Source organism: Cololabis saira, chromosome 2, assembly GCF_033807715.1.
Source record: "Cololabis saira isolate AMF1-May2022 chromosome 2, fColSai1.1, whole genome shotgun sequence".
Classification (NCBI taxonomy): Eukaryota; Metazoa; Chordata; class Actinopteri; order Beloniformes; family Belonidae; genus Cololabis; species Cololabis saira.
Window position 1 is genome coordinate 47,966,872 of NC_084588.1, and position 22,796 is coordinate 47,989,667.

The window sequence follows — 22,796 nt, forward strand, 5'->3', positions numbered from 1 at the left end:
ACATAATTTACAAGATGTTTAATTTCTCGTTGGGAAAATTGAATCCACCGCCAGCGAGAGATGTGCTGCCTGTTTGTGGGAAGAGGCCGTGGCTGTGATTGATTGGAGGAAACTAATCTGTATTTGTTTGCCCTGCACAAGTGAACCTGGAACTCTTTGGCTGGAACAAAAGTGAAACGTTGCAGCAGAATGAGGCACACAGGAAGAATCGGTGTGTGTAATTTTGTTGCCATCCAATCTAATCAAGGCTACCTCTCTGGCATGCAGATCCCCACGGATTTCAGGGATTCATCATCTTTTATACTCCGCAGTTCACCATCCCGGTGTACGAGGAAATAATTTTAATTTCTCCTCTTGATGAGCTTCTACTCATGGGCAATTATCTCAACACAATAGATGGCACCTTGGTGCACAATTCTGTTGGTGCTTTTCATGACATGAGAGAGACGGAGAAGAAGAAGGGGGCGCAGGGGCAGTTTATGAACCTCCCACTGCCATTACAGTACAGAATCATTTATAATTTAGAAAATATGACGGCGTATTGATGATAGTAGCAACACATACTTTCCTAGTGACTGTTTACTCGTTCTGATGACCAGGTAGTTATAATGATTAGGATTATTAGACATAGAGAAGCAATTTAGTAAATAAGGGAGTATCAGACTGGCTGTCCTCATTCAGGGGGTTGCAAAGATACCAAATGAATAGACAAAGTAAGAAAAGATAATCGTTTGGACCAAAGTCGAGTGACAACAATGAAAACAGTGGTTCTTCTGTGATTGTATATAAAATATCTGTTAAATATCCATCCATCTTCTTCCGCTTATCCAGGCAACCGGGGACAGCAGTCTCAACAGAGATGCCCAGACTTCCTTCACCCCAGACACTTCCTCCAGCTCTTCTGAGGGGAGTCCGAGGCGTTCCCAGGCCAGCCGAGAGACATACGGTGCGTCCGAAATGCCATACTAAAAAGTATATACTAAAAAGTATACTTAAGTTCAGCACACTTTTGAGTATATATCAGTAGTGTGCATTAATTCGGACGTTCTATTAAGAGTGCACACATCACTCCCGCCGTTGGGAGGAAGTGACGTGTCACAGCAGCAGTAGCAGCACCGCTCCGTTATTTCCCGTTTATTCTGACCGAAACAAGATGACATTATATATAATATTATTATTATTATATACGAATATTATAATATTATATAATAATATTATTATACTTATGACATATACGTATCACTTAGCAACCAAACGCTGCTGCATTGCATTGTGGGAAGTTTCTGCTCGGCTAGTGTCCATCAATCCACACTAAAAAAATTGTCCGGAATGAGTATGGATAGAGCATACTATTGAGTACATTCTAATGTTTCAGACGCACTAAAAAATCTCGCATACTCGCATATGCGAGTATGGAAGTATGCGATTTCGGACGCAGCCATAGTCTCTCCAGCGTGTCCTGGGTCTCCTCCCGGTGGGACATGCCTGGAACACCTCCCTAGGGAGGAGGGACATGTCTGGAACACCTCCCTATGAGGCGTCCAGGAGGATCCGGTACAGATGCCCAAGCCACCTCAGCTGACTCCTCTCAATGTGAAGGAGCAGCGGCTCGACTCCGAGCTCCTCCCGGGTGACCGAACTCCTCCCCTTATCTCTAAGGGAGCGTCCAGCCACCCTGCGGAGGAAACTCATCTCGGCCGCTTGTATTCGCGATCTCGTCCTTTTGGTCACTACCCAAAGTTCATGACCATAGGTGAGGGTAGGTGTGTAGATTGACCGGTAAATCGAGAGCTTCGCCTTTCGACTCAGTTCCCTCTTCACCACGACGGTCCGGTACATCGGCCGCATAACTGAGGACGCTGCACCAATCCGTCTGTCAATCTCACGCTCCATCGTTCCCTCACTCGTGAACAAGATCCCGAGATACTTGAACTGCTCCACCTGAGGCAGGACCTCTCCACCCACCCGGAGAAGGCACGCCACCCTTTCCCGGTGGAGAACCATGGCCTCGGTTTTGGAGGTGCTGATTCTCATCCCTGCCGCGTCGCACTCGGCCTCAAACCGCCCCAGCACATGCTGAAGGTCCCGGTCCGATGAAGCCAACAGGACAACATCATCCGCAAAAAGCAGAGACGAAATCCTGTAGTTCCCAAACCGGAACCCCTCCGGCCCCTGGCTGCGCCTAGAAATCCTGTCCATAAAAATTATGAATAGGACCGGTAACAAAGGGCAGCCCTGCCGGAGTCCAACATGCACCGGGAACAAGTCTGATCTACTGCCGGCAATGAGAACCAGACTCCTGCTCCGATCATATAGAGACCGGACAGCCCTTAATAGAGGGCCCCGGACTCCATACTCACCGAGCACCCCCCACAGAATGGCACGAGGGACACGGTCAAATGTCTTCTCCAGATCCACAAAGCACATGTAGAGTGGTTGGGCAAATTCCCATGAACCCTCGAGCACCCTGTTAAATATAAAACACCAAAAACATGGACATAGTCACAGTGAAGTTACGACACAAATTTCCCAAATGGCCTGAACAGGGGATATAAAAGCACTGTACTTTAAAAACTGGTGTAGGGTTTTGTATGAAACTTAGGGAGAACGATATAATAAAGTACATTTTGTCTTTGGATTTACAATTTAATTTTTGTCCGACAAGACATTTTTAGTTATTTTTTTTCTTTTAAATTTTTTTCTTCCAGAGACCGAGAACATGACCCCCCGAGCAATTATTACATACAGGTTTTGTAATTACCTGACATGTTTTGGCGATTCCTTTCGCGTTCATCAGAGTCACAGGATGGTGTGTGTGATTAGGTTCATCAGCTGATGTTAAAAGGAGGCGTGACTCACCTGTCAGATTTGATATCTTGTGACTCTGATGAACGTGAAAGGAATCACCGAAACATGTAAGGTAATTAAAAAACTTAAAAATATTTAATTCGAAAATTAAATGGGAAAGGAGTCTACACCTTCCAGGAAGCCAGGGCTTCGCAGAGATGAGCGGCCTTGCTTGTAGTCACGATCAGGCCTCTGCTGATGTTCAAGCCAATACAGTTCTTATTTGATTTAAATTAATTAAAAATGTACAATAATGAAATGTTTCCTTAATTAACTAATTGAAGCTGTTCTGTCTTTAAAATTGAACAAAGGCTCACAGTAGTGAGGTAAAATATCAGCTCTCAAATGTGACAGTTCTTTAGTTAAATTTTTATTTTTTTTAACATGTGTTATTTATGCGTTTATCATACTTGTATTCATTCTGAAGTTAAAGAAATGTAAGACATCAACTCATGTAGACAAGTCAATGAATGTATATTTATCAGATGACTCAGTCATTGTCAAGTCCACCTCTTTTTCCCTCCAAAGGACGCAGGGAAAACTTTTTTTTCTTAATGTTGGTTGGTCACTTCATCACAATAGGTTGTAAACCTTTAAAGACAAAAAGAAAATTTAACATCTTAAACATTTTAAATGAATCAAATATCTTAAACATTTTAAAATGAATCAATCTTTTAAGCCTTTTAAATTGAATAAGGAAAATCTAATCTCATGAATGTCCCGCATTTTAAGCCTTTTAAATGGAATAAAGAAAAATCTTATTTCATGAACTTTCCACATTTTTAGTAAAGTTTTAACATTCAAAAGAAGTAACATTTTCACCTTTGTACCATCCTTCTCTATTCTATACTCAAAATGAAATATTTCCTTACTGAAAAATGAAATATTATCTTAGTGCAAACTCATTCAACACAAAACCATTGAAGTCAATGCTGCAATACTTTCATTAACCAACCTACACAGCAGTTAAACATAAACTTGACCATAATTAAACAGCATTTCATAAACTATGAAAGCAAATAAAACATTTCACTGACCATTGGTGTCGTTGGACTGAATCCATGAGTGGACTTGGAGCTTCTTTCCTCTGAAGTTTGTTTGTTTGACTGACTGAGCTTCAAAATCAGTGAGAATGACTGATCAGGTGACCAGCAGCCTGCTTGCTGCTACTGGTGCATTCTGGGAAGTTTAGTTAGGATCCATTCCTGAGATTTAGCTCAACAGAAATTTAGATTTAACATTGTATTACTGTACAGTTTTTACATGATACTTTTGCACTATTTCACATTACTTTTGTCTTTTGAGGATTATTTAGTCATTATTTCTTAATGTTCACGTAAAAACAACTATAAAGTTCCTTCTGATTCTGATAATTACCTACAGGCCCATCTTCTATACCCTTAAAGAGATAACATACTCATACTTTTGTGGGCTATAAGGAACCACAGCACTTAGAGTAACTATTAAAATCAATTTTAATGTTGATTTCAACTCTACATATGACTAATAAGGGTGATTTATTACAGCAAAGCCTGGACACCAAGCTTAAATATGTTTGACTATTAAAAAAATCATTAAAAGTCTTCACTGTTAGAGATGACTGGCTAAAGTGAATTTACAGCAGTCGTTCAATGCTTATCATTATTTGGAATATACACAAGTGCCCTACTATTCTCCAGCTGCCACAGATTGCCTGAATAAGTAGCCACAGAGTTAAAGCAATCCATCACATGTGTGCTATTGTTCAGGGTTAAGTTGCAAGTCCAAACTCCAGGTGTGATTCTATGGAAGGAGGATTTTTGATTTGCAGGCCTATTACAGCCTGATCCGAGGACATTGGTCTGGTATCAAAAGAGGGTATCATTATCCCCTTGTATGACAGAGCAGTTTCCCTAAGGGGACTCTAATTACATCATTGTCTGCTTTTCGCTTGACTCCCAGCAGGGGAATTATTGGTAATCATCCATGTAATGCAGTGCCACTCACTTTTTGACAACTGACTGAAAACACAATGCTGTCTCTTTCGCCTTTTGATATATAATCAAAGTTGGAAAAAAACAAAAACATCTGTTCCCAAGGCTCAAAATGCTATTTCCTGTGTATGCTTTTTAATTGACATTCAAATTTCCTTACTTTATGCTTCTTGGCAATAAATCTCACACAGTTGGAAAGCCTGTTTTATTTCCCTTTTAAATGGCGTCACATTTGTAAGGAACATACAACATACAACACACATTTGAGGGATGAGCAGCAGAGCTGGGTTTGTGGGTTGCACCCATGAAAAAAAAATTGCCAAATCTAGTCTCCCAATACCAAACAATTTATTTTATTCATGCTAGTGACCACGGCCGCCGATAGGGGGGGACAAACGGGTCTGTTGTCCCGGGCCCAGGGTAGGGGGGGGACCCAGAACTGAATTTTTTTTTTTTTTTTTTTTAATTCTCATTAAATTATGGAATCATTTTTCAAAATGTTCCAAAATATGCCTATTTGTGGAAAAAATATGTAGTATTTGAGTTACATAAAAGCTTGTTATTTGTTTTCTTCCTAATTGTCCTTGTGGACAAGAACCCCCAACACAAAAATGGTTTGACCGCTGATCAAAATTTGATGTTATCATTTAATTCAACCATTAGAATGGTCAAAATGTCTGGTCAGCACAAGTCCGGTGCTCAGAAAAGAAGAGAAAAGAGAAGAAGAGAAGAAGAAAATAGAGGCCTCAGAGATTCTCTACACAAATATTTTAAAAAGGTGGTGACGGTGAAGCTGGAATTAATAAAGTCAGCGTAGATGGTAAGAAACAGTGCAGCCAACGTTTACCCACCTTGTAACTTAACCTAACTGGCTATCTGTAATGTTAATGTCCATTAGCTTGTATAAAAACCTGAAGAGCAGAGGGAGAGGAGAGGAAGAAGGAGAAGGAGAGATCCGGGCGCAGGGGGCCCATCTTAGATTATTTTGTCCCGGGCCCCAGGTGTCAGCTGCCCTGCTAGTGACTCTTGTTTTGAGGTGAATGTTATGTTCGGCAATGAGTCCAGATTTACTGCCAAGAAGCATCGTTACAGCAAAGAAATGATCTACAAAACATTATTTTCTTACTTTTTGTGCTTGACCTCCTAATTTACTTTCAAACTAAGAAATATTGCAATAACACAACAATTTTACACACTTCTTTTAAAACATGAAACAATAAAAGTATGCTTAATTTGAGCATGAACCTTTATCCGGTGGCCAGCAAAGCCATTGGCTGGCTGCCATCGTTTTTGCAAAATATTTCCTTTTTTTTCTGTATATTCCATATCTTTATATCTAAAATTATGGAAAAGGTAGTGGAAGAAATATACTGTTTGTGACCTTTTGTATGGATATGATCTATTTGAAGTTTTCCAGTCAGGGTTCAGGATGCATCATATCACAGAAATAGCGACTAGTTCCAGTGACAAATGGTATATAGCTTACACTTATATAGCCTCAGATAAGGGGTTAGTGTCCATACTGGTTCTACTGGATCTCAGATAAGGGAGTAGTGTCCATACTGGTTCTACTGGACCTCAGATAAGGGTTTAATGTCCATACTGGTTCTACTGGACATCTGTCATGAATTGAATTGATACATAAAATCTCTGATGTCAGTGAAAAGTCTATTTTAAGCATGAAAGAAAAAAAGATGTTGATTTACTATGCACGTACCCATCCAACATACGGTAGCACAGTGTGCCAAAATAATGCTAAGCTAATTACAGTGCTACATTGGACTAGATCAGTTGGTGTCACTCAAAGTTTGGTACTTAAAATAAGCTGAACAAAAACGGTCTGCTCGGCCTGGTTAGTTACCTGTAGACTTCTTTATATGACTAGTTGTTAAATATCCCTTAATATTCAGCACATTAGTTGAACGGAGATGTCCTTTACTCTTGGGTGGGATTTGGCAATGATCACGCGGTACACAAAAAACAAATATGTCTGGAGCCGCAAAAAATGAAAAGTCTTGTATAAGCCTTGGAATGAAGGCAACACATGCTGCATGTTTCTATATTAGTTAGAACTGCGTCCTCGGCTGCAAATGTAGCTAATGTCTTTCCACATGACTCTATTTGTTACGCGAATCTATGGAAGAGTATTAGGGCCAGGCATGAGAAAAATAAAAATAATATTTTAGAGGAGGAAAATTTTTATTTCATTATGCACTTCGAGAAAAAAATTCGAAATTTTGAGAAAAAAGTCAAAATGTTGAGAAAAAAGTCGAAATGTCGAGATAAAAATTCGAAATGTTGAGAAAAAAGTTGAAATGTTGAGAAAAATGTCGAAATGTCGAAAAAAAGTCAAAATTTCGAGGAAAAAGTTGAAATGTTGAGATTAAAAAGGAAAGGAGCCACTAGGGCAGCACTAAAGAGCCGCATGCGGCCCTAGAGCCGCGGGTTGCCGACCCCTGGCCTAGAACAATGTTTCCAGAAAGTGATCGATGACTCTAGGCACACAAAGTTTTACAAGCATAAATTAACCAAACTGTTTCCTGAACCTGAGGATCGAATACCGAAATCCTTTTTCTTTGCTGCTTTTTCTTTCTTTCCACTTCTCACCAGCTAGGGGATAGTCTTACTTTTTCTTGTGAGACAGATGCCGTCCATCTTTTCTTGCTGGTGACTTTGCATACAAACCGGAGGCTTCCTGACTATCAACTATTATGTTCTTCTGCCTACTTAACTCTGCACTGCACAGCTCAGCCCCAACTAGAGGCAAGGTCAGCACACAAGCCATTCAGTGTGAAATGAGTTACCTTCTGTGTCTGAAAAATGAAAAGGAGAACACACTCAGCTGAAAATGGTGTAGACGCCAGCTCATATTTAGAAAGGGTGTTTATACAGTGCTCTGACTTTTTATTTATTTAACATACATATATGCATTGATGTGTCAGCCTGGAGGAAGACGTGTCAAGGCACACAGTTTGTCAGGACAGTTACCAGTTCAGTAGACGGTGCTCCTGCTAAAGGAGAGAAGTCATGCAGTGATGGGTTGTGTGTCTGTATCAATAAATGCAAAGAAATGTCATTCTTTTTTAAGCTCTAAAGTCCATATAATGCATTTATTTGAAGTCTATATTGAAAGCGGCAGCCGTTACAGAAATACTCTGTTTCACAGTGCCACCAAAACCAACCATATCATGAATAATTCCTATAATAATGCCCCAGATTATACATTGACAGACAGGGGAAGATGGGCAGTTTGGAAGCTCATTGTTTGACTTTCAGGGGCTCAACCCTTGAGCAGAAGAGAGAATGAGTTAGATTGATAAATAAGAGTGTATAAAGGGTGAGCAGTGCTTGCGGGTCTCCCATGGATATTGCTGAGGAGCCTGCACACCTGCTCTGACTGTCAAGCACCAGTAGGCTTTAGTGATTTGGTTTAAGGTAAATTTAGCACAAGCCGCTGGGGATTTTACATCCCATTCTCTTTTTCATAACACAATTGATGTTGGAGTCAGAAGAAAAGTCAAATAAATCATCCACAGGTAGCCATTGGGGTCTTCAGTCACTGACTTTGTCAAATTAAAGAGTTAAGATTCCAAAATGTGCTTACTTCCCCGCGGCTAAATGAAAATAAGTCATTTGAATGCATAAAGGATGATGTGTGAAATGATACACGTTCAAAATGTTACCACGGTGGCTTATGCCACGTGTGCATGGCAGATGATTGCAAATGATCTGGTAGATCATATTGTATATTTCAGGAGAAGGCAGGTTCTTACACAGAACTCTTTTAAAATATGATTACATTTTTCCTTTATTGATTAATTCCAGACATGTCAAAGTCATTGTATAGAGCGTAATAATGTCAACACTAGTATGAATCTCTGAGAGAGAGAGAGAGAGAGAGAGAGAGAGAGAGAGAGAGAGAGAGAGAGAGAGAGAGAGAGAGAGAGAGAGAGAGAGAGAGAGAGAGAGAGAGAGAGAGAGAGAGAGAGAGAGAGAGAGAGAGAGAGAGAGAGAGATACACACATGCACACACACACAAACATACACATTTTGAACATTCATTTACACTTGTAAATGAATCTCGATCAGGAAAAGAGAGATAGGAAAGAGAGAATGAGCAACAGCAAAAATAGAAGCACAGATATTCATTTTGTCTTTTCTACCATCAACGATATTAGTAGCCGTTATCCATTAGCTGGAGAACTAAAGGTTTTATGTACATATGACTGATACATGATACATACATCTCTGCTTTTTGCGGATGATGTTGTCCTGTTGGCTTCATCGGACCGGGACCAGCACAACAAACTACAGGAACAATGGAGAACAATTATTCTCATGAGAAACTTCTAATTAATAACTGAAGATTGATATGAAGAAAGGAAAGAGAAGGAGGAGACGTGAAGGGGTGATGGGCACCGCTCAGTGGATCATGTTGGTGTAGCTCTATGGCAGCAAAGCTATGTTTGAAACAAACAATTTTAGTCTTGTTTTATAGCTGCAGCTATGACTACTGGCCCAACACTAGAGTTTATACTAACTACAGGCTTACTAAACACTAACTAGTGGTTTACCAAACACTAACTAGAGCCTTTACTAAACAGAAACGTTTTAAGTTTGGTTTTAAAGGTGGAGGTGAGGTCAGCCTACTTAAAGGGGACCTATTATGAAAAACACGTTTTTTCTTGTTTTAACATATATAAAGTGGTCTCCCCTCACCCTGCCAGCACAGGGGAGACAAAATACCATGGAATTCTGCAGGGTCTGCTCCCCCCCCTGACTGAGTCCCCCAGTGTCACGTGACCTTTTTTTGAGCCATTCTGAATCTGCGCCTATGGTGACGTCATCATAGGCGCTCATTTCCATAGGTTCAGCCTCCGCTGCTGAAACCACGCCCACAACCAGCTCTCTACGCTGCTGGAGCGGTCCATCCTTCAGCCAGTCGGACGCGGCGCCGCGGATCCAGGTTAAATCATCCAGGTTCCCGGGTGGTTTGGGAGCTGGGTCCTCGAAGGTCTGTCCCAGGTCAGATCAGCTTCACCCTCCGAGATTTTCAGCCAAATCTGTCGGTTTGATCCCCGGTAACGGGCGATGCGCCGCGGATGCGCCGCGGATGCGTCCCGGAGCCGATCTGTGCGCCCGCCGTGGGGTTGCAGCGCCCGTCGCGCAGCATCCGCCGGGCAGATCCGGCTGAAATTCCGCTGGTCGGTCCCCGGGAGTCCCTGCTACCAGTCCAGGCGAGTTCCTCTGGTCCCGGCCGGTCGGAACCGGTCAGATTCCCCGGTTAAAGCCGCAGTGATGCGCGCTGCTCCTCCCGACTTCCTGGTTCCCAAAGCGCGGTCCGTCCGACTAAATTGTCCAGGTTCCCAGCCGCTTTGGGAGCAGGGATTTCTGGGGTACGTCCCAGGCTGGATCAGCTTCACCCTCCGAGATTTTCAGAGAAATCTGTCGGTTTGATCACCGGTAACGGGCGATGCGCCCCGGAGCCACGCCGGGCGCCCGGCGTGGCTCCGGGGCCAGCGTTCAGCATCCGCCGGGCAGATCCGGCTGAAATAGTGCATAAATGTTATTTATATACAACTCATATTTTATTTTTTTAACAATAAAGTTGCCATCTGTGAAAATTCAGTGTTGTGATAATTTACAGGCTCGGGCTGCTCTGGGGGAGCGAGGCTTATTCTCCTCCCCTGCTACACGTCATTCAGGGAGCCAATCAGCACAGAGCCTCATTATCATACCCCCCCCTTCCCTTAGAATGGAGCACAGAAACAGGGGTTACAAGCGGTAAAACTAGTGACAGGGCCCACAGGCTGGATTTCTGATTTATGTAGAAAAAACAAGCTTTAGATTGTTTTTAAGACATTCAAGGCCTGTTTAAAATATACATTAAATGCCATAATATGTCCCCTTTAAACCAAACTGGAAGTTGGTTCCATAGTAATGGTTCCAGATGGCAGAATAACCCTAACTAAATAGGTTATAAAAGATTGTTTAATCTAGGACAAAATAAATGGATTTTGGTTCAACTTCTATATAACATGTTTTCACATAAATTTCCCTGTTTCATTAGCTACACAGATCGTGTATGTCAAACTCCCATTCAGAAAAGTTTCACATACCAACTGCTCTGAAATAGAGGGATAGGATGAATAGTAAGCTATTTTCTTACAGTTACTATGGAGTTGTAATTTTTCAGTCTTAATTAAAATATGTTTTAAATACATATATATATATATATATATATATATATATATATATATATATATATATATATATATATATATATATATATATATATATATATACATATACATATATATATATATATATATATATATATACATATACATATATATATATATATATATATATATACATATACATATATATATATATATATATATATATATATATACATATATATATATATATACATATATATATATATATATATATATATATATACATATATATATATATATATATACATATATACATATATACATATATATATATATATATATATATATATATATACATATTTGCTCAAGTGCAAGGTTATTCTACCACATTCATTATTTTGCTATCATAATATAGTGCCAGCCCACAAGTATCACCTTAATTTCCATTAAATCAGTTGTTAGACTATTTTTAGTATAAATCCAACAAGCCTGCAGCATTCTGGTTGGTGCCGTTAATATGACAGCTGTTGTGGACATTTAAAGTTTACTGGAAGCATCTCCAAACTCATCCATTAAGGCAGCTGCCAGTGAGGAGAAGATTTAATATCCCGAGTGCAGAGAGACTCAATTCACACTGCAACCCTTGTGTTGCAGCTTATATCTGCTGGTTTTGAAAGACTCTTCATATCACATTATAGAGTGTCACATTGGGTTTGGACTGACTTGAAGGATTCGTACAATCAGCTGGCTGGTTTATTTTTCCACACTTTTCAAAGGCTGTGAACATTTTTGATGCTGTTTATTACATTTGCAGCATTATCTATACCCGGTTATTGCTATTCAGGGTCATGACGATCTGGTGGAGCCTGCCCCAGTTCAGAACCAGTCCATCGCAGGGCATTCCCAACATTATAATCAAAGTACATTGATTTGAATATTAACAAACTATGACTGGGTCAGGGACCTACTGACCTGGACAATCCCTGATAAAAGTAAGGACGAACACAAAAAGACAGTTCTCATTGTGTTGGAAAGTCTCACCAATGTGGTCATTTCGTGCCGTCAAACGTAATCTATGTGTGATTGAGATGCAAATGCTACTTTTAAGACACATAACACTTTCCAGGGTTTCATGATTTCGGATGTCTAACAGGACTCATATCCAAAAAAGACAAAAATTATCTGATATATATATATATATATATATATATATATATATATATATATATATATATATATATACACATACATACATACATACATACATTTGCAGATTGGACAACTTGATATTATGACAGGAACTGCCATAATTAAACATGCTTGTTTTGCCATAGATACCTGTGCCATAGATACCTTTGTTGAAAATTGGGAACAAAATTATGCATTAGATTTAATTCAAACATGAAAATAATCTTCTACTTTATGTTTTCAGTTTCATGGGTTTGAAATATTTTCTTGTAAAGCCATTTATTTTGTTTTTCAATGCTGCAGGTGTTATGAAATGATGGTTGTCGGACCCAGATGTAGGAGAGCAGGAGGCAGGAGTTTCCCAAAAATACTGATGTATTTAAATCAAACAAACAAAAAGCGCTGCTGAGCAGGATACCAAAAAAACAAGAGTTTAAACAAGAATCAAAAACCTGACGTGGAAAACACGGAGGGAGGAAACAGTACGGAACAGCAGGGAGGAAGGAAAAGACAAGACCAGATATACACAAGGGTTAACGAGACACAGGTGCAGACAATCAGGGCCGATGGGAAACAGGAAAGTCAAACCCGAACCCAAACACAAAGACACGGGCTTCAAAATAAAACAGGAAGTAACAAACCATAACAGCAGGTGCTTGTATTTTAGCTACGTTTAGCATAACCTTTTTGCTAAAGTGTTCAGTCAATATCTCATTGAGGGGTTGAGGCAATCAAAACATGTTCTGGTTAAGGATCAAATTAGTCAATTAGAGAAAATCCCACGATAATGGTTATTTTCCATTATTTAACTTTGATGAGATTTGACTTCAGAAGTCAGACTGGTGTGAAAAGATTTATTTACAATCCAAATATGGCGAGCTTGGTCCATGTGAAGTCATGGCTAGAATGTATTTTTGGCGTGATGAAGAATTCTTCCTTGTATAGAAATAAAATGCTAGTATGGTCCATATCACTGACCTCCATAGAGATGAAAACAGGGTTAGCTAATGCTACAATGAACAAAGCAACAACTGGTTTGACCAATAAGATCTGGAGTAATGCAGTCAACAACCTGCTGTCATTTGGAGGCAGCAACCACATATTTATGGATGCGTATAATGAACTGAAGCTGACATCAGACACTCCAGGGATCGCTTCTGCAATTAAAACACGATAGGAAGGGAGGGCAAGCAGGAAAGTGAAAAACCGCTGAGGATCATGCAGAGACTCTGATAAGCCTATCAAGAATGTGTTTAATGATTATACAATATATATGGATGCTAACAAAGGACGCCTTTCTCTGAGCTTGTGCTCATACTATTCTTTTTTGCCATTCATATAGGAACTTTTCAGTGGCAACAGGCAATTATGACATGAAAAGCTTACCTTATAAATGTGTCAAAAGCTGTATATGTATATGTAAATGATGAAACTGTTTTTTAGACAGTTCAACTAAAACAAAGCGGGTATTGTTTTGACCTGGAATCCTATTTTCCTCTGTCTATTTTGAAATAAATATTTGTTCAAGGCCTCTATTGTTGCCTATGCTAATTTTTTTTTACTTGCTTGTACTGTTTACAAATAAGGTTTATTTCTTACTCATGAGGACTCTAAGCCTTAAAAATTTGGTTGATGAAAATTATTTGTTTTGTAAACTGGGTCACTGAGCCAGCAACCTGACCAGAAATGCCTATCCTTCTCCAAAACTATGTCCTCTCGCTCTTCCAGGGAGAACTCAAGTTTTTCACAAGCCAAACCAAGAGGCATTATCTCTTCAGCAAAACCAGTACCTTCCCCTCCTTCACTTGGCTTTAATGTGGACGAGCAGTAACTCTCCTCTTGGATTACTGAGATTCTGACCCTATTCCCAAGGATTAATACAGCAACCCGTCAAAGAAATATAATTTAAGACACTTTCAATCACATTTGATTTCTTGCCGTCTTTACCCACAGCTTATGACCATAGGGGAGGTTATACAAGTATGACCCCTGCCAGTAAAATTGAAAATTATACATTTCTTTACATTTCTTGCTATGTTTTCAGAGAGAAAATTCAGAATTGAACATTCAAGTTAAATGTTCTGCTCAATTCTTGGGCCGGGAAGGATGAACCATCAGCTCTGTTTAAAAAGAAATCAATGTCTATTCAACAGTCAGAACTCACAGAAATATGTGAACTGATATTCTATTCATTCTAGTACCATGGACACCGCATGAATAGAAAGTCTGCTAGCTGCTATTATTGCTGCAGACATGGAAATTCTTTGCATTATGTGAGTTTGTACAAATACCGATAAAAATCCACATGTAAGTAGGATCAGATGCAGGGAACAGTTTACAGACAATGTTTCATTAGCATTTGATATTTTTTTTAGGCACAATTTCCGTTCTATGATTTTATTTACTTGTATAGCTAAGTTTTGTGAGATAAAGTTACCAGTGGCATCTGCCAGAGTGCACAGTTTGATGGATAATACTGTATAAATAAATTGATGACCATGAACATTTTCAAAGCATAGCATGGCTAACATATTTTGTCTTTTTCTGCTTTGATAAGCTCCACAACTACACATATTTAAGCTTATTTATCAACTCAGAATAAGCCATTCAAAGGGCAAAAAGAAAAGGGATGGGTTTTTCAGCATTGTGACATGCTGTGGACGGGTAAAAGCTTGTGGCAACCATAACAGGACCGTTTCTAAAAAGGGGTCTGTGGAATTTTACGAGGGCTGGACCATCAATCCAAGTCTCCATCACCAGGAAAGCAAAATCATTTTTGGCAACTTTTAAGGGTCCAAAACACATACACTGTAAAAAATTTTCCTGTAAAATTACGGTAAAGAGCTGGCAGCACAGACGCCAGCAATATACCGTAATTTTTACGGTATCATCCGTAAAATGATTTTACAGTAGTAGTCTGTAAACCATAAATACAGTATATTTCTGTATTTCTATAATTTACTGTAAATAGCTGGCGGCAGGGATGCCAGCAATATACTGTAATTTTACTGTATTCACACTGTTAAATTATTTCACAGTCTAATACAGTAAAATAATAAATACAGCATAGATCTGTGACTATTTGGAAATTACAATAATATTCTGCTTAGGTTGTTACTTTATCTTCTCAAAGATTATATATAAAACAATAACTCAATGTAGCAGTTTCCTAAATATAAGTCCTAAATGAAATCAATATTAGAACCTCATTACTCTTAGGGCTATAGACAATTGCTTAAGATATGCATTATTGTGAATATTGTGCAAAATAAGCAATAAAAACTTAAAATCAGACTCAAAATCATTTATTTCAAAAAGCAATATCAACATAAATACTGCAACTTTCAAAAATTGGAAAAAAAAAAAGAAAATTAACCCTGTTGGAGGATGCTGAGATTTCAAGTAGTAAACAGCCTAGTAGTGTCTGCTTTAGACCGGCTATAAACTTAAATTGTTTTTCAGAGATTGTCCCTAACACCTACTCATACCTAACCCATGACAACATTATTCAGCATTGTCTATTTAAGACATTAGTTTGAACAATTTTCTTAAGTTATTTATCTTACCAAACTTGAGCATTACCTTGAATAACACAACAGGTCTAAGAAAAAGAGCCAGGCAACAAATTCTGAGGAACGATAAGTTTAACCTATTCTGTGAGGTATATATGCTTATGTCTTTGCAACAATTTAAATACATTTAAAATACAATCTCAGAATTTACTGCAATGAACCATCTGCTGCCAGCAACAATATAGAACAGTAAGAGAATTTTGAAACACATTATCATACGGTGGCCGACAAGGGCCAAACGCACTGCAACAGTCTAATGCGTCTCAGTTAAGGAAAACGGCTTCAAGTACAGAAACGATTCAAATTCACAAACTCAAAACGAGGTACAAAAAGAGGAACGTGGTGCAAATGAAAAAACGTGCTGCAAAAAACAAAGACAAATGCAGCATCATCAACAACGCTGCAAATAGAGAAACGATGCAAAGCAAAAAACGATATAAAACAAGAAACCCTTTTCAAAAGAAAAACGCTTCATAACCAGTTACCAAACCTGCAGGTGGAGCAGCTGACTAAACCACAGTGTTTACATCCATGGTTTAAACATACAGCGGGAACAGTAATGTGATTTTTATCTGACTATATTTATATATGATGTTTTTATCAATGTACAATGCTGTACATTGTATCGTCTGGTGTAAAATATAATAAAGAAACGCCTCGCTGTACATTACGAGACGTTTCTTTATTATATTTTACACCAGACGATACAATGTGCAGCGTTGTACAGTGATATAAACATCATATATAAATATAGTCAGATAAAAATCACATTACCGTTCCCGCTGTATGTTTAAACCATGGATGTAAACACTGTGGTTCAGTCAGCTGCTCCACCTGCAGGTTTGGAGCACTTCCGGTTGTAGTGACTGGTTTATGAAGCGTTTTTCTTTTGAAGATGGTTTCTTGTTTTTTGCTTTGCATCGTTTCTCTATTTGCAGTGCGATTGATGATGCTGCATTTGTCTTTGTTTTTTGCAGCATGTTTTTTTCATTTGCACCACGTTCCTCTTTTTGTACCTCGTTTAGACTTGTGTTTGAGTTTGTGAATTTGAATCGTGTCTGCCGTTTTCCTTAACTGAGACGCATTAGGCCGTTGCGGTGCGTTTGGCCCTTGTCGGCCACCGTAGTATCAATATTTGGAAAACTACACTATTAAGAATGTTTTCAAAGTAGGAACATTAAAACCTTTTTGATTCCATGAGTAAGAACACTCAGCAAAAAAGCATTATTGACACATTTTGAAAATAAAACTGCCACAGGCTTGTGTTTTTCCTTTTAAAATAGTCCTGTGAGTTAGATTAAAATTTTCAAAAAAATTTAACTTAAAAAAATTACATTATGTAATTTGCTAAGTACTGTGAAAATACAGAATATGCATAATTGGCAACATTTGGAAAACACATAAGAATATTTTGTAAAAAGTGCATTAAGGCCATTTTGAACAGCTGGTCAAAAACAACATTTAGGCAAGCAACTGTGAGGTAGGCACCTGTGTCAATGCAAGCTAGACTTGCAGTTTTTTTCTTAAATAGTCCTGTGAGGTAGGCTTGTGTTCTCACATCTTACTGTAGCTCCAGTCAGTGGAAGTCTGTGTGGGTGTGAACGGTCCTGATTAAAATCTTGTGCTAGGAGATCCAGGAGAGATGACCGCTGAAGCCGCTGTTCCTCTCTGCAGCATAATTCCAGTGTTGCCACTGTCAAACAATAACAAACAAATACGACAGAATCAGGACAAGATCAAGATCATGTACAATATACCAGCCAAGCCAATGTTTATAAAGCTAATAATACTAGTTCTCTTGCGGCTTAATGTGGCAATGCCAGACTGTCAAAACAACCCATGGACAGAGAGCAAGATTCAAGAGAACTCACAGTTCTATATGAAGTCCCATTCAAAATCAAGGAGTTTCTTCAGTAGCGTGGAGACGTGTGTGTTGACTGCAGAAAACTTCTTGTGGACGATCACACCTTTCTTCTTGGAGACAACCTTGCCCCTTTTAGCCTTTGTCCCTCTCTCTGGATTTATACCAATGAAGCGCCTGAAATCAAAATAGTCTAAGATCAGAGTGGGGTTGCAATGACATACAAATAGAGTGGACCCGAATGGCAAAGTGACATCAAACGGAATTATAATAAAACCTTAGTCCAATAAAACACCCAGTGTGTGTGTGTGTGTTGTGGCTTCAAATGTACCAATACCATTTTATGCTAAAAAATACAAACACATTCATTTAGTTGTAACAATATAATGATGACAAGGAATGATGGGGTTTTTACCTCTGAATGAATTCCAGAGTACAAGCTGCCTCATCTTGATACTGAAGGTTGAATATATAGTAGATTGCAAACACAGCAGCAAGTCCCGTTACAAATGTTGGTGTGATGCACTCAGAGATGACACGGCCCTCCAGGGTGATCCTCCAACCTCCAACCACGACTTTCCCTGCTGCACCTGAAACTTCACGTCATAGCAACATGAGAATGCATCTCATTTACATTTGTAAACTCAAGATGATATGCAAAGTGATCAATGACTCTAAATTAAATGTATACCATGAAGTATTAGGCGAGGACTTGCAGGAGGACTGAGAGTTGTCTGGACGTCAGCTGCAGTGGCAGAAACCTGTAGGGAACAAATGCATACATACAAGATTTTTTAGAAAAATTATAAAAAGGCAAATCATTAGTAAACACTAGGTGAGAGTAACCTAGAGGTGAATTAGGTAGGCTTCTGATGTACCTATAGTCAAACAGATTGTAATCAAATTTAAAAGGTACCAACTTTACACATTAAAGTATGTTAACAGGTACTGATAAATTGCCTCCAGTGAGTCACTCTTTAAAACACAGGGTTAGAAATAAAGACAAAAAACTTACATCTGCAAGAAGGACCAGCCCCGTTAGGTCCTCTCCAAAGTGTGCCATGAGCAGCTGAACAACACAAAGTGCCACATTATCTTCACCATTAGAGATGACATCCTTGACATCTTTGTTAGTAGGTTTTTCCCTGAAGTATTGTATGATGGCTTTTCCACATTCCTCCATACTGAGTTCCAAGCTACGAAGCACATTGATGTCTGTGAGCAACTCAAAATGTGCATATATAAACCTTAGTGTGAAAAGAAAAGGCCATTTGCTTTTTAAATCTTCAATGTCAGGTGATGGAAGTGTATTTATGTGGCTACGTTGTAGAGAGAATGTGAGCTCCATTAGATGTTTAACGTCGGCTCTTTCTGCTCCACCTGCACCCTCCTGTCTGTAAACCTCCTCCAGTCTCTGCCGGTGCTGCTCCAGAGTCTCATCAGTTTCTTCTGGGGGGAGCTCTGGCTGAAATCTTGTACATCCATAGGTGTCAGTTGGACCTCTCTTGTATGTGGAGGATCGGTGGTTTGAAAAGCTTCCATTACGGTTGACATTCTCAATGCGGTTTTTCAGTTGAATCAAAAGTGATGTGTAACCTCCAGCCAGAAGTGACCCATCTGGAGTCATATCAGCAAAACTCTTCGGGTACTGTCTGATGATATTTCGAACTACAGTTAGACACTGGGCACGAGTGGGGTTAGCTTCACACCTTCTCATTTCATCTGTGAGTACTCGTACCATCTGGCGTCGCGCCACTGGATTTGGTCTCTTTCCATCTGTAATAGCAGAACGAATTTCCTGTGGCATTTTTTCCCAGGGGACCTGGAAGGTTTCTGGCCATGTTTTCAGTATCTGAGATGTGGAAGGTCTGTTGCTTGGATCGCTGTTTCTTGCCTGGGTTGAACACGATGCAATGGCCGCTAGCCGTGATGGGGTAGAATGAGGCGTAGTGCATAAAGATGGTAATGAAGACTCAGACGCCGACCAATTACTGCTCAGAGATGACGAAGTTGGAGTGGCTTGTAAATTTAATATAACTGTCTCAGTTTCTAAAAAACAAACAAAAAAACTAGATTAATTTAGATTATGGTCATTTCCTATACCTGTACCCTATGTTACTGTGGTATCAGCCTGATACAAGATTTTTAAGTATTAGTCCATCCCCACTTGAATGCCACAATAAATTAGCCATACATTACCTAATTTGAATGCGTTCAGGAGTTTCCGGCACTGGATAACAGGTAGCAGATCAGCAATGTCTTCCTGCTGGACATATTTTAAGTCTTCTTTTGACTCCAAGCCGGAACTCTGAAGTTTCGATATTATTTGCCGCTGAGTCTCTTCAGACAGATTTGGCAAGATCTTGCAGATGATCTCTTTGATTTCTTCACTCAAATCTGCCATAATTCTGGAAAAGAGGGAAAGAATGGTGAAAAATGATCAGTTGTGTGCCATGGACAGTGTACTCAGGCAAGGGATAGTAATCTAGCAGATTCTCCTGATTAATACAGCAGTAGCTTCTCTGCATCAGTGTGAGGCTGTAAACACCCATGTCAGGAATACGCAGGGCATGATACTTTTCAGCAATAAAATATACTGCTGAATCCTTAACGAGAACCACTTTGATTTTTCCAGTAACAAGCCTGTCATCATCATCATCAAGCACAATAAGCATGTTCTTTTTGTATTTGGTCCCATTCACAGTCACTTCATTGGCTATCTGAGTGTTTGTGGACTCAAAATTGTGATGTGCAACTGCCTCTCTGATTATATCATTTACTGCGTTTAAATGCACTCAATAACCCTTTTAAAACCCAAATATTAGTAATAACCCGAATTTTGACTGCATGTGAACGTAGTCATTGTAATAATCTAAGAAAAACTGTGTGCCTCTCTCCACTGAAACAGCTGGAGGGAAGAAGGTACCAGCACTCAGAAATGCCTGCAGAAGCTGATGTCTCTCTGCAAGAGTAGAACATGGATTCTTAAAGTTCAACGAACTTGATTACAGTAAAATATGTCAGGGAACATAGAAAATAATTTCTGGCTGCTTTTTAGTGCCACTGTATCAGTCTTCACGATGAAATATTTAATCTTCACTGAGTTATAATGTTAAGATTATGAAAGAAAAGCCACATATGATGCAAAACCGTTTGACAAATCACATACAAAGTTAGAAGTAATTTGTGAAACGCGCAGTGACAGAAAAAAAAATGCATTTACAATTAAGGAGTCCAGATCAAGCCAATATCTTCACACAAACTTTAAGTCTTTAACGGAAAAATACAACACTATCATAAGCCTTGAGGGTTCAAATGTTTTTATCCGAACGAGCTTAATTCCGTTAACTCACCATTTTACAAGATATAAAAAGATATTATTCCAGCAGCCTCGTGGTATTTTCCTGCTAACCTGAGCTCCGTCAGCCGACGTTGGCCTCTCACACCGTGTTTAAGTGTTGCTCCTCGCATGCAGACGTTCAGATATATTAATCTTACCAAGATTAAACAACAATAAAAACCCGAAAAGTAACTTTACTGTAGCTTAATATTGTTTCGGCTAGCCTATTCAAATCTAACCCTCACTGATGGCGAGACAAACTCCTGAGCTTCATCAAACATTCTCGGCAATATAAATGAGATTTCCTACCTACTGGCAAATAAAATACGATTTTAATTCACGTACCGTTTAAGTTTGTAGATGCAAGACTGGAATGATGGAGATGAAGTCCGACGATGTGAAGCACATGTCCGTGCTGCGTGTAGCACCTGCCGTCCTCTTCTGGGGGATTTCCAAAAAATACTGTAATGTCCTGAAGATTTCCAAAAAATACTCTAATGTCCTGTAATTTAAAACATCAGCATACCGTTTACGGCCTCTGTCCCGTTGCTCCAAGTTAGGAATCCCACAATGCATTGCTAACTACACTACCAAACTGTTAAACATGAAAACAGTATTTTATTGTTGGAAATTGGCTGTAAATTTACAGCAATTGTTTAGAGTGTACCTAAGGCAAGTACCATAGAACACCCCCCAAAACTGCACGGAAAGGTTTGGTGTAAACTCGGTGCTGACTGGAAATGCAGTGGGCGGGAGATGTTGTCAGTCAGCCATTTAATGTTCCCTTCCAATATAAGTTGCCTGGTCTCTTTCATTGCCCCTCCCCTTATCCACTCTTTGGTGTTTTGACACAAATATGTGCGGTGGGAAAGAAGCAGTGAGCCTGGAGTCCAGCAAAGGGCCTTGATATGCCATTCAGTGTCCTTAGCAGTCTTTGCTTTGCCATACAGGACTGTCTCAGAAAATTAGAATATTGTGATAAAGTCCTTTATTTTCTGTAATGCAAAAATGTCATACATTCTGGATTCATTAAATCAACAGAAATATTGCAAGCCTTTTATTATTTTAATATTGCTGATCATGGCTTACAGCTTAAGAAAACTCAAATATCCTATCTAAAAAAATTTGAATATTCTGGGAATCTTAATCTTAAACTGTATAACTGTATATCCTGTATATTTTGGCTTAACACCAGTGTTGTGCTAGTTACTAAAAATAAGTAGTTACAGTTACTTAATTCAAAAAGTAACTCAATTACTTTCTTGATTACTTACACCAAAAAGTAATGTGTTAGTTAAAAGTGACTTTTTAGTTCCTTCTTTAAAAGAACATTCTTAAAAATTATCATATTAATCAGGTCTTTGCTTAGCAACAGAGACATTTTTTAGGGACCAATTGAGCGCCTCTGCTCCAATCCATATCCCTCTTCTGTGGGGTGTGCTTCTTTGAGGTTGTGATGTTTTTTTAATCCTACATCCAAGTTTAAGCGCAACGCTGTAACAATGCTGTATAATTGTACCCTGAGATAGGTCTGTGAAGGCACAGTATCTAGAAAATCTGAAGCTGTCTTAGTTGTCTAGTTTGTCGTCACTTCCATTACGAGGGTTCCTCAGGGTGCTGATTTGAGCACCTGTTCTGTTTACACAATACTGTACAATCTGGGTTTGGGATGAGCAACATCTTGCATCACCGTATGCAGATGATATTCAACTATAGGGTTCTTCTCAAAACTCTGAACTTTATAATTTGTCAGGTTGCTTAATTGAAAGAGATCAAGAAATAGTCAGATTACTTGTTTCAACTACCAATCTCAGAAAAGACAGTTTATTTGAC

The 22,796-nt window shown here is 39.1% G+C and overlaps 1 protein-coding gene across 1 annotated transcript; it reads right to left on the bottom strand.

Annotated features, from left to right (window-relative positions):
• Positions 1-18,323: 18,323 nt before the first annotated feature.
• On the bottom strand, positions 18,324-21,244 carry LOC133456699 (uncharacterized). The gene is made up of 3 exons (XM_061735243.1): positions 21,209-21,244; positions 18,639-19,517; positions 18,324-18,368 (listed from the first exon to the last, which is right to left on the bottom strand). The coding sequence occupies exons 1-3, from the start codon at positions 21,242-21,244 to the stop codon at positions 18,324-18,326; spliced, it is 960 nt and encodes a 319-aa protein (XP_061591227.1).
• Between the last annotated feature and the right edge of the window lie 1,552 nt (positions 21,245-22,796).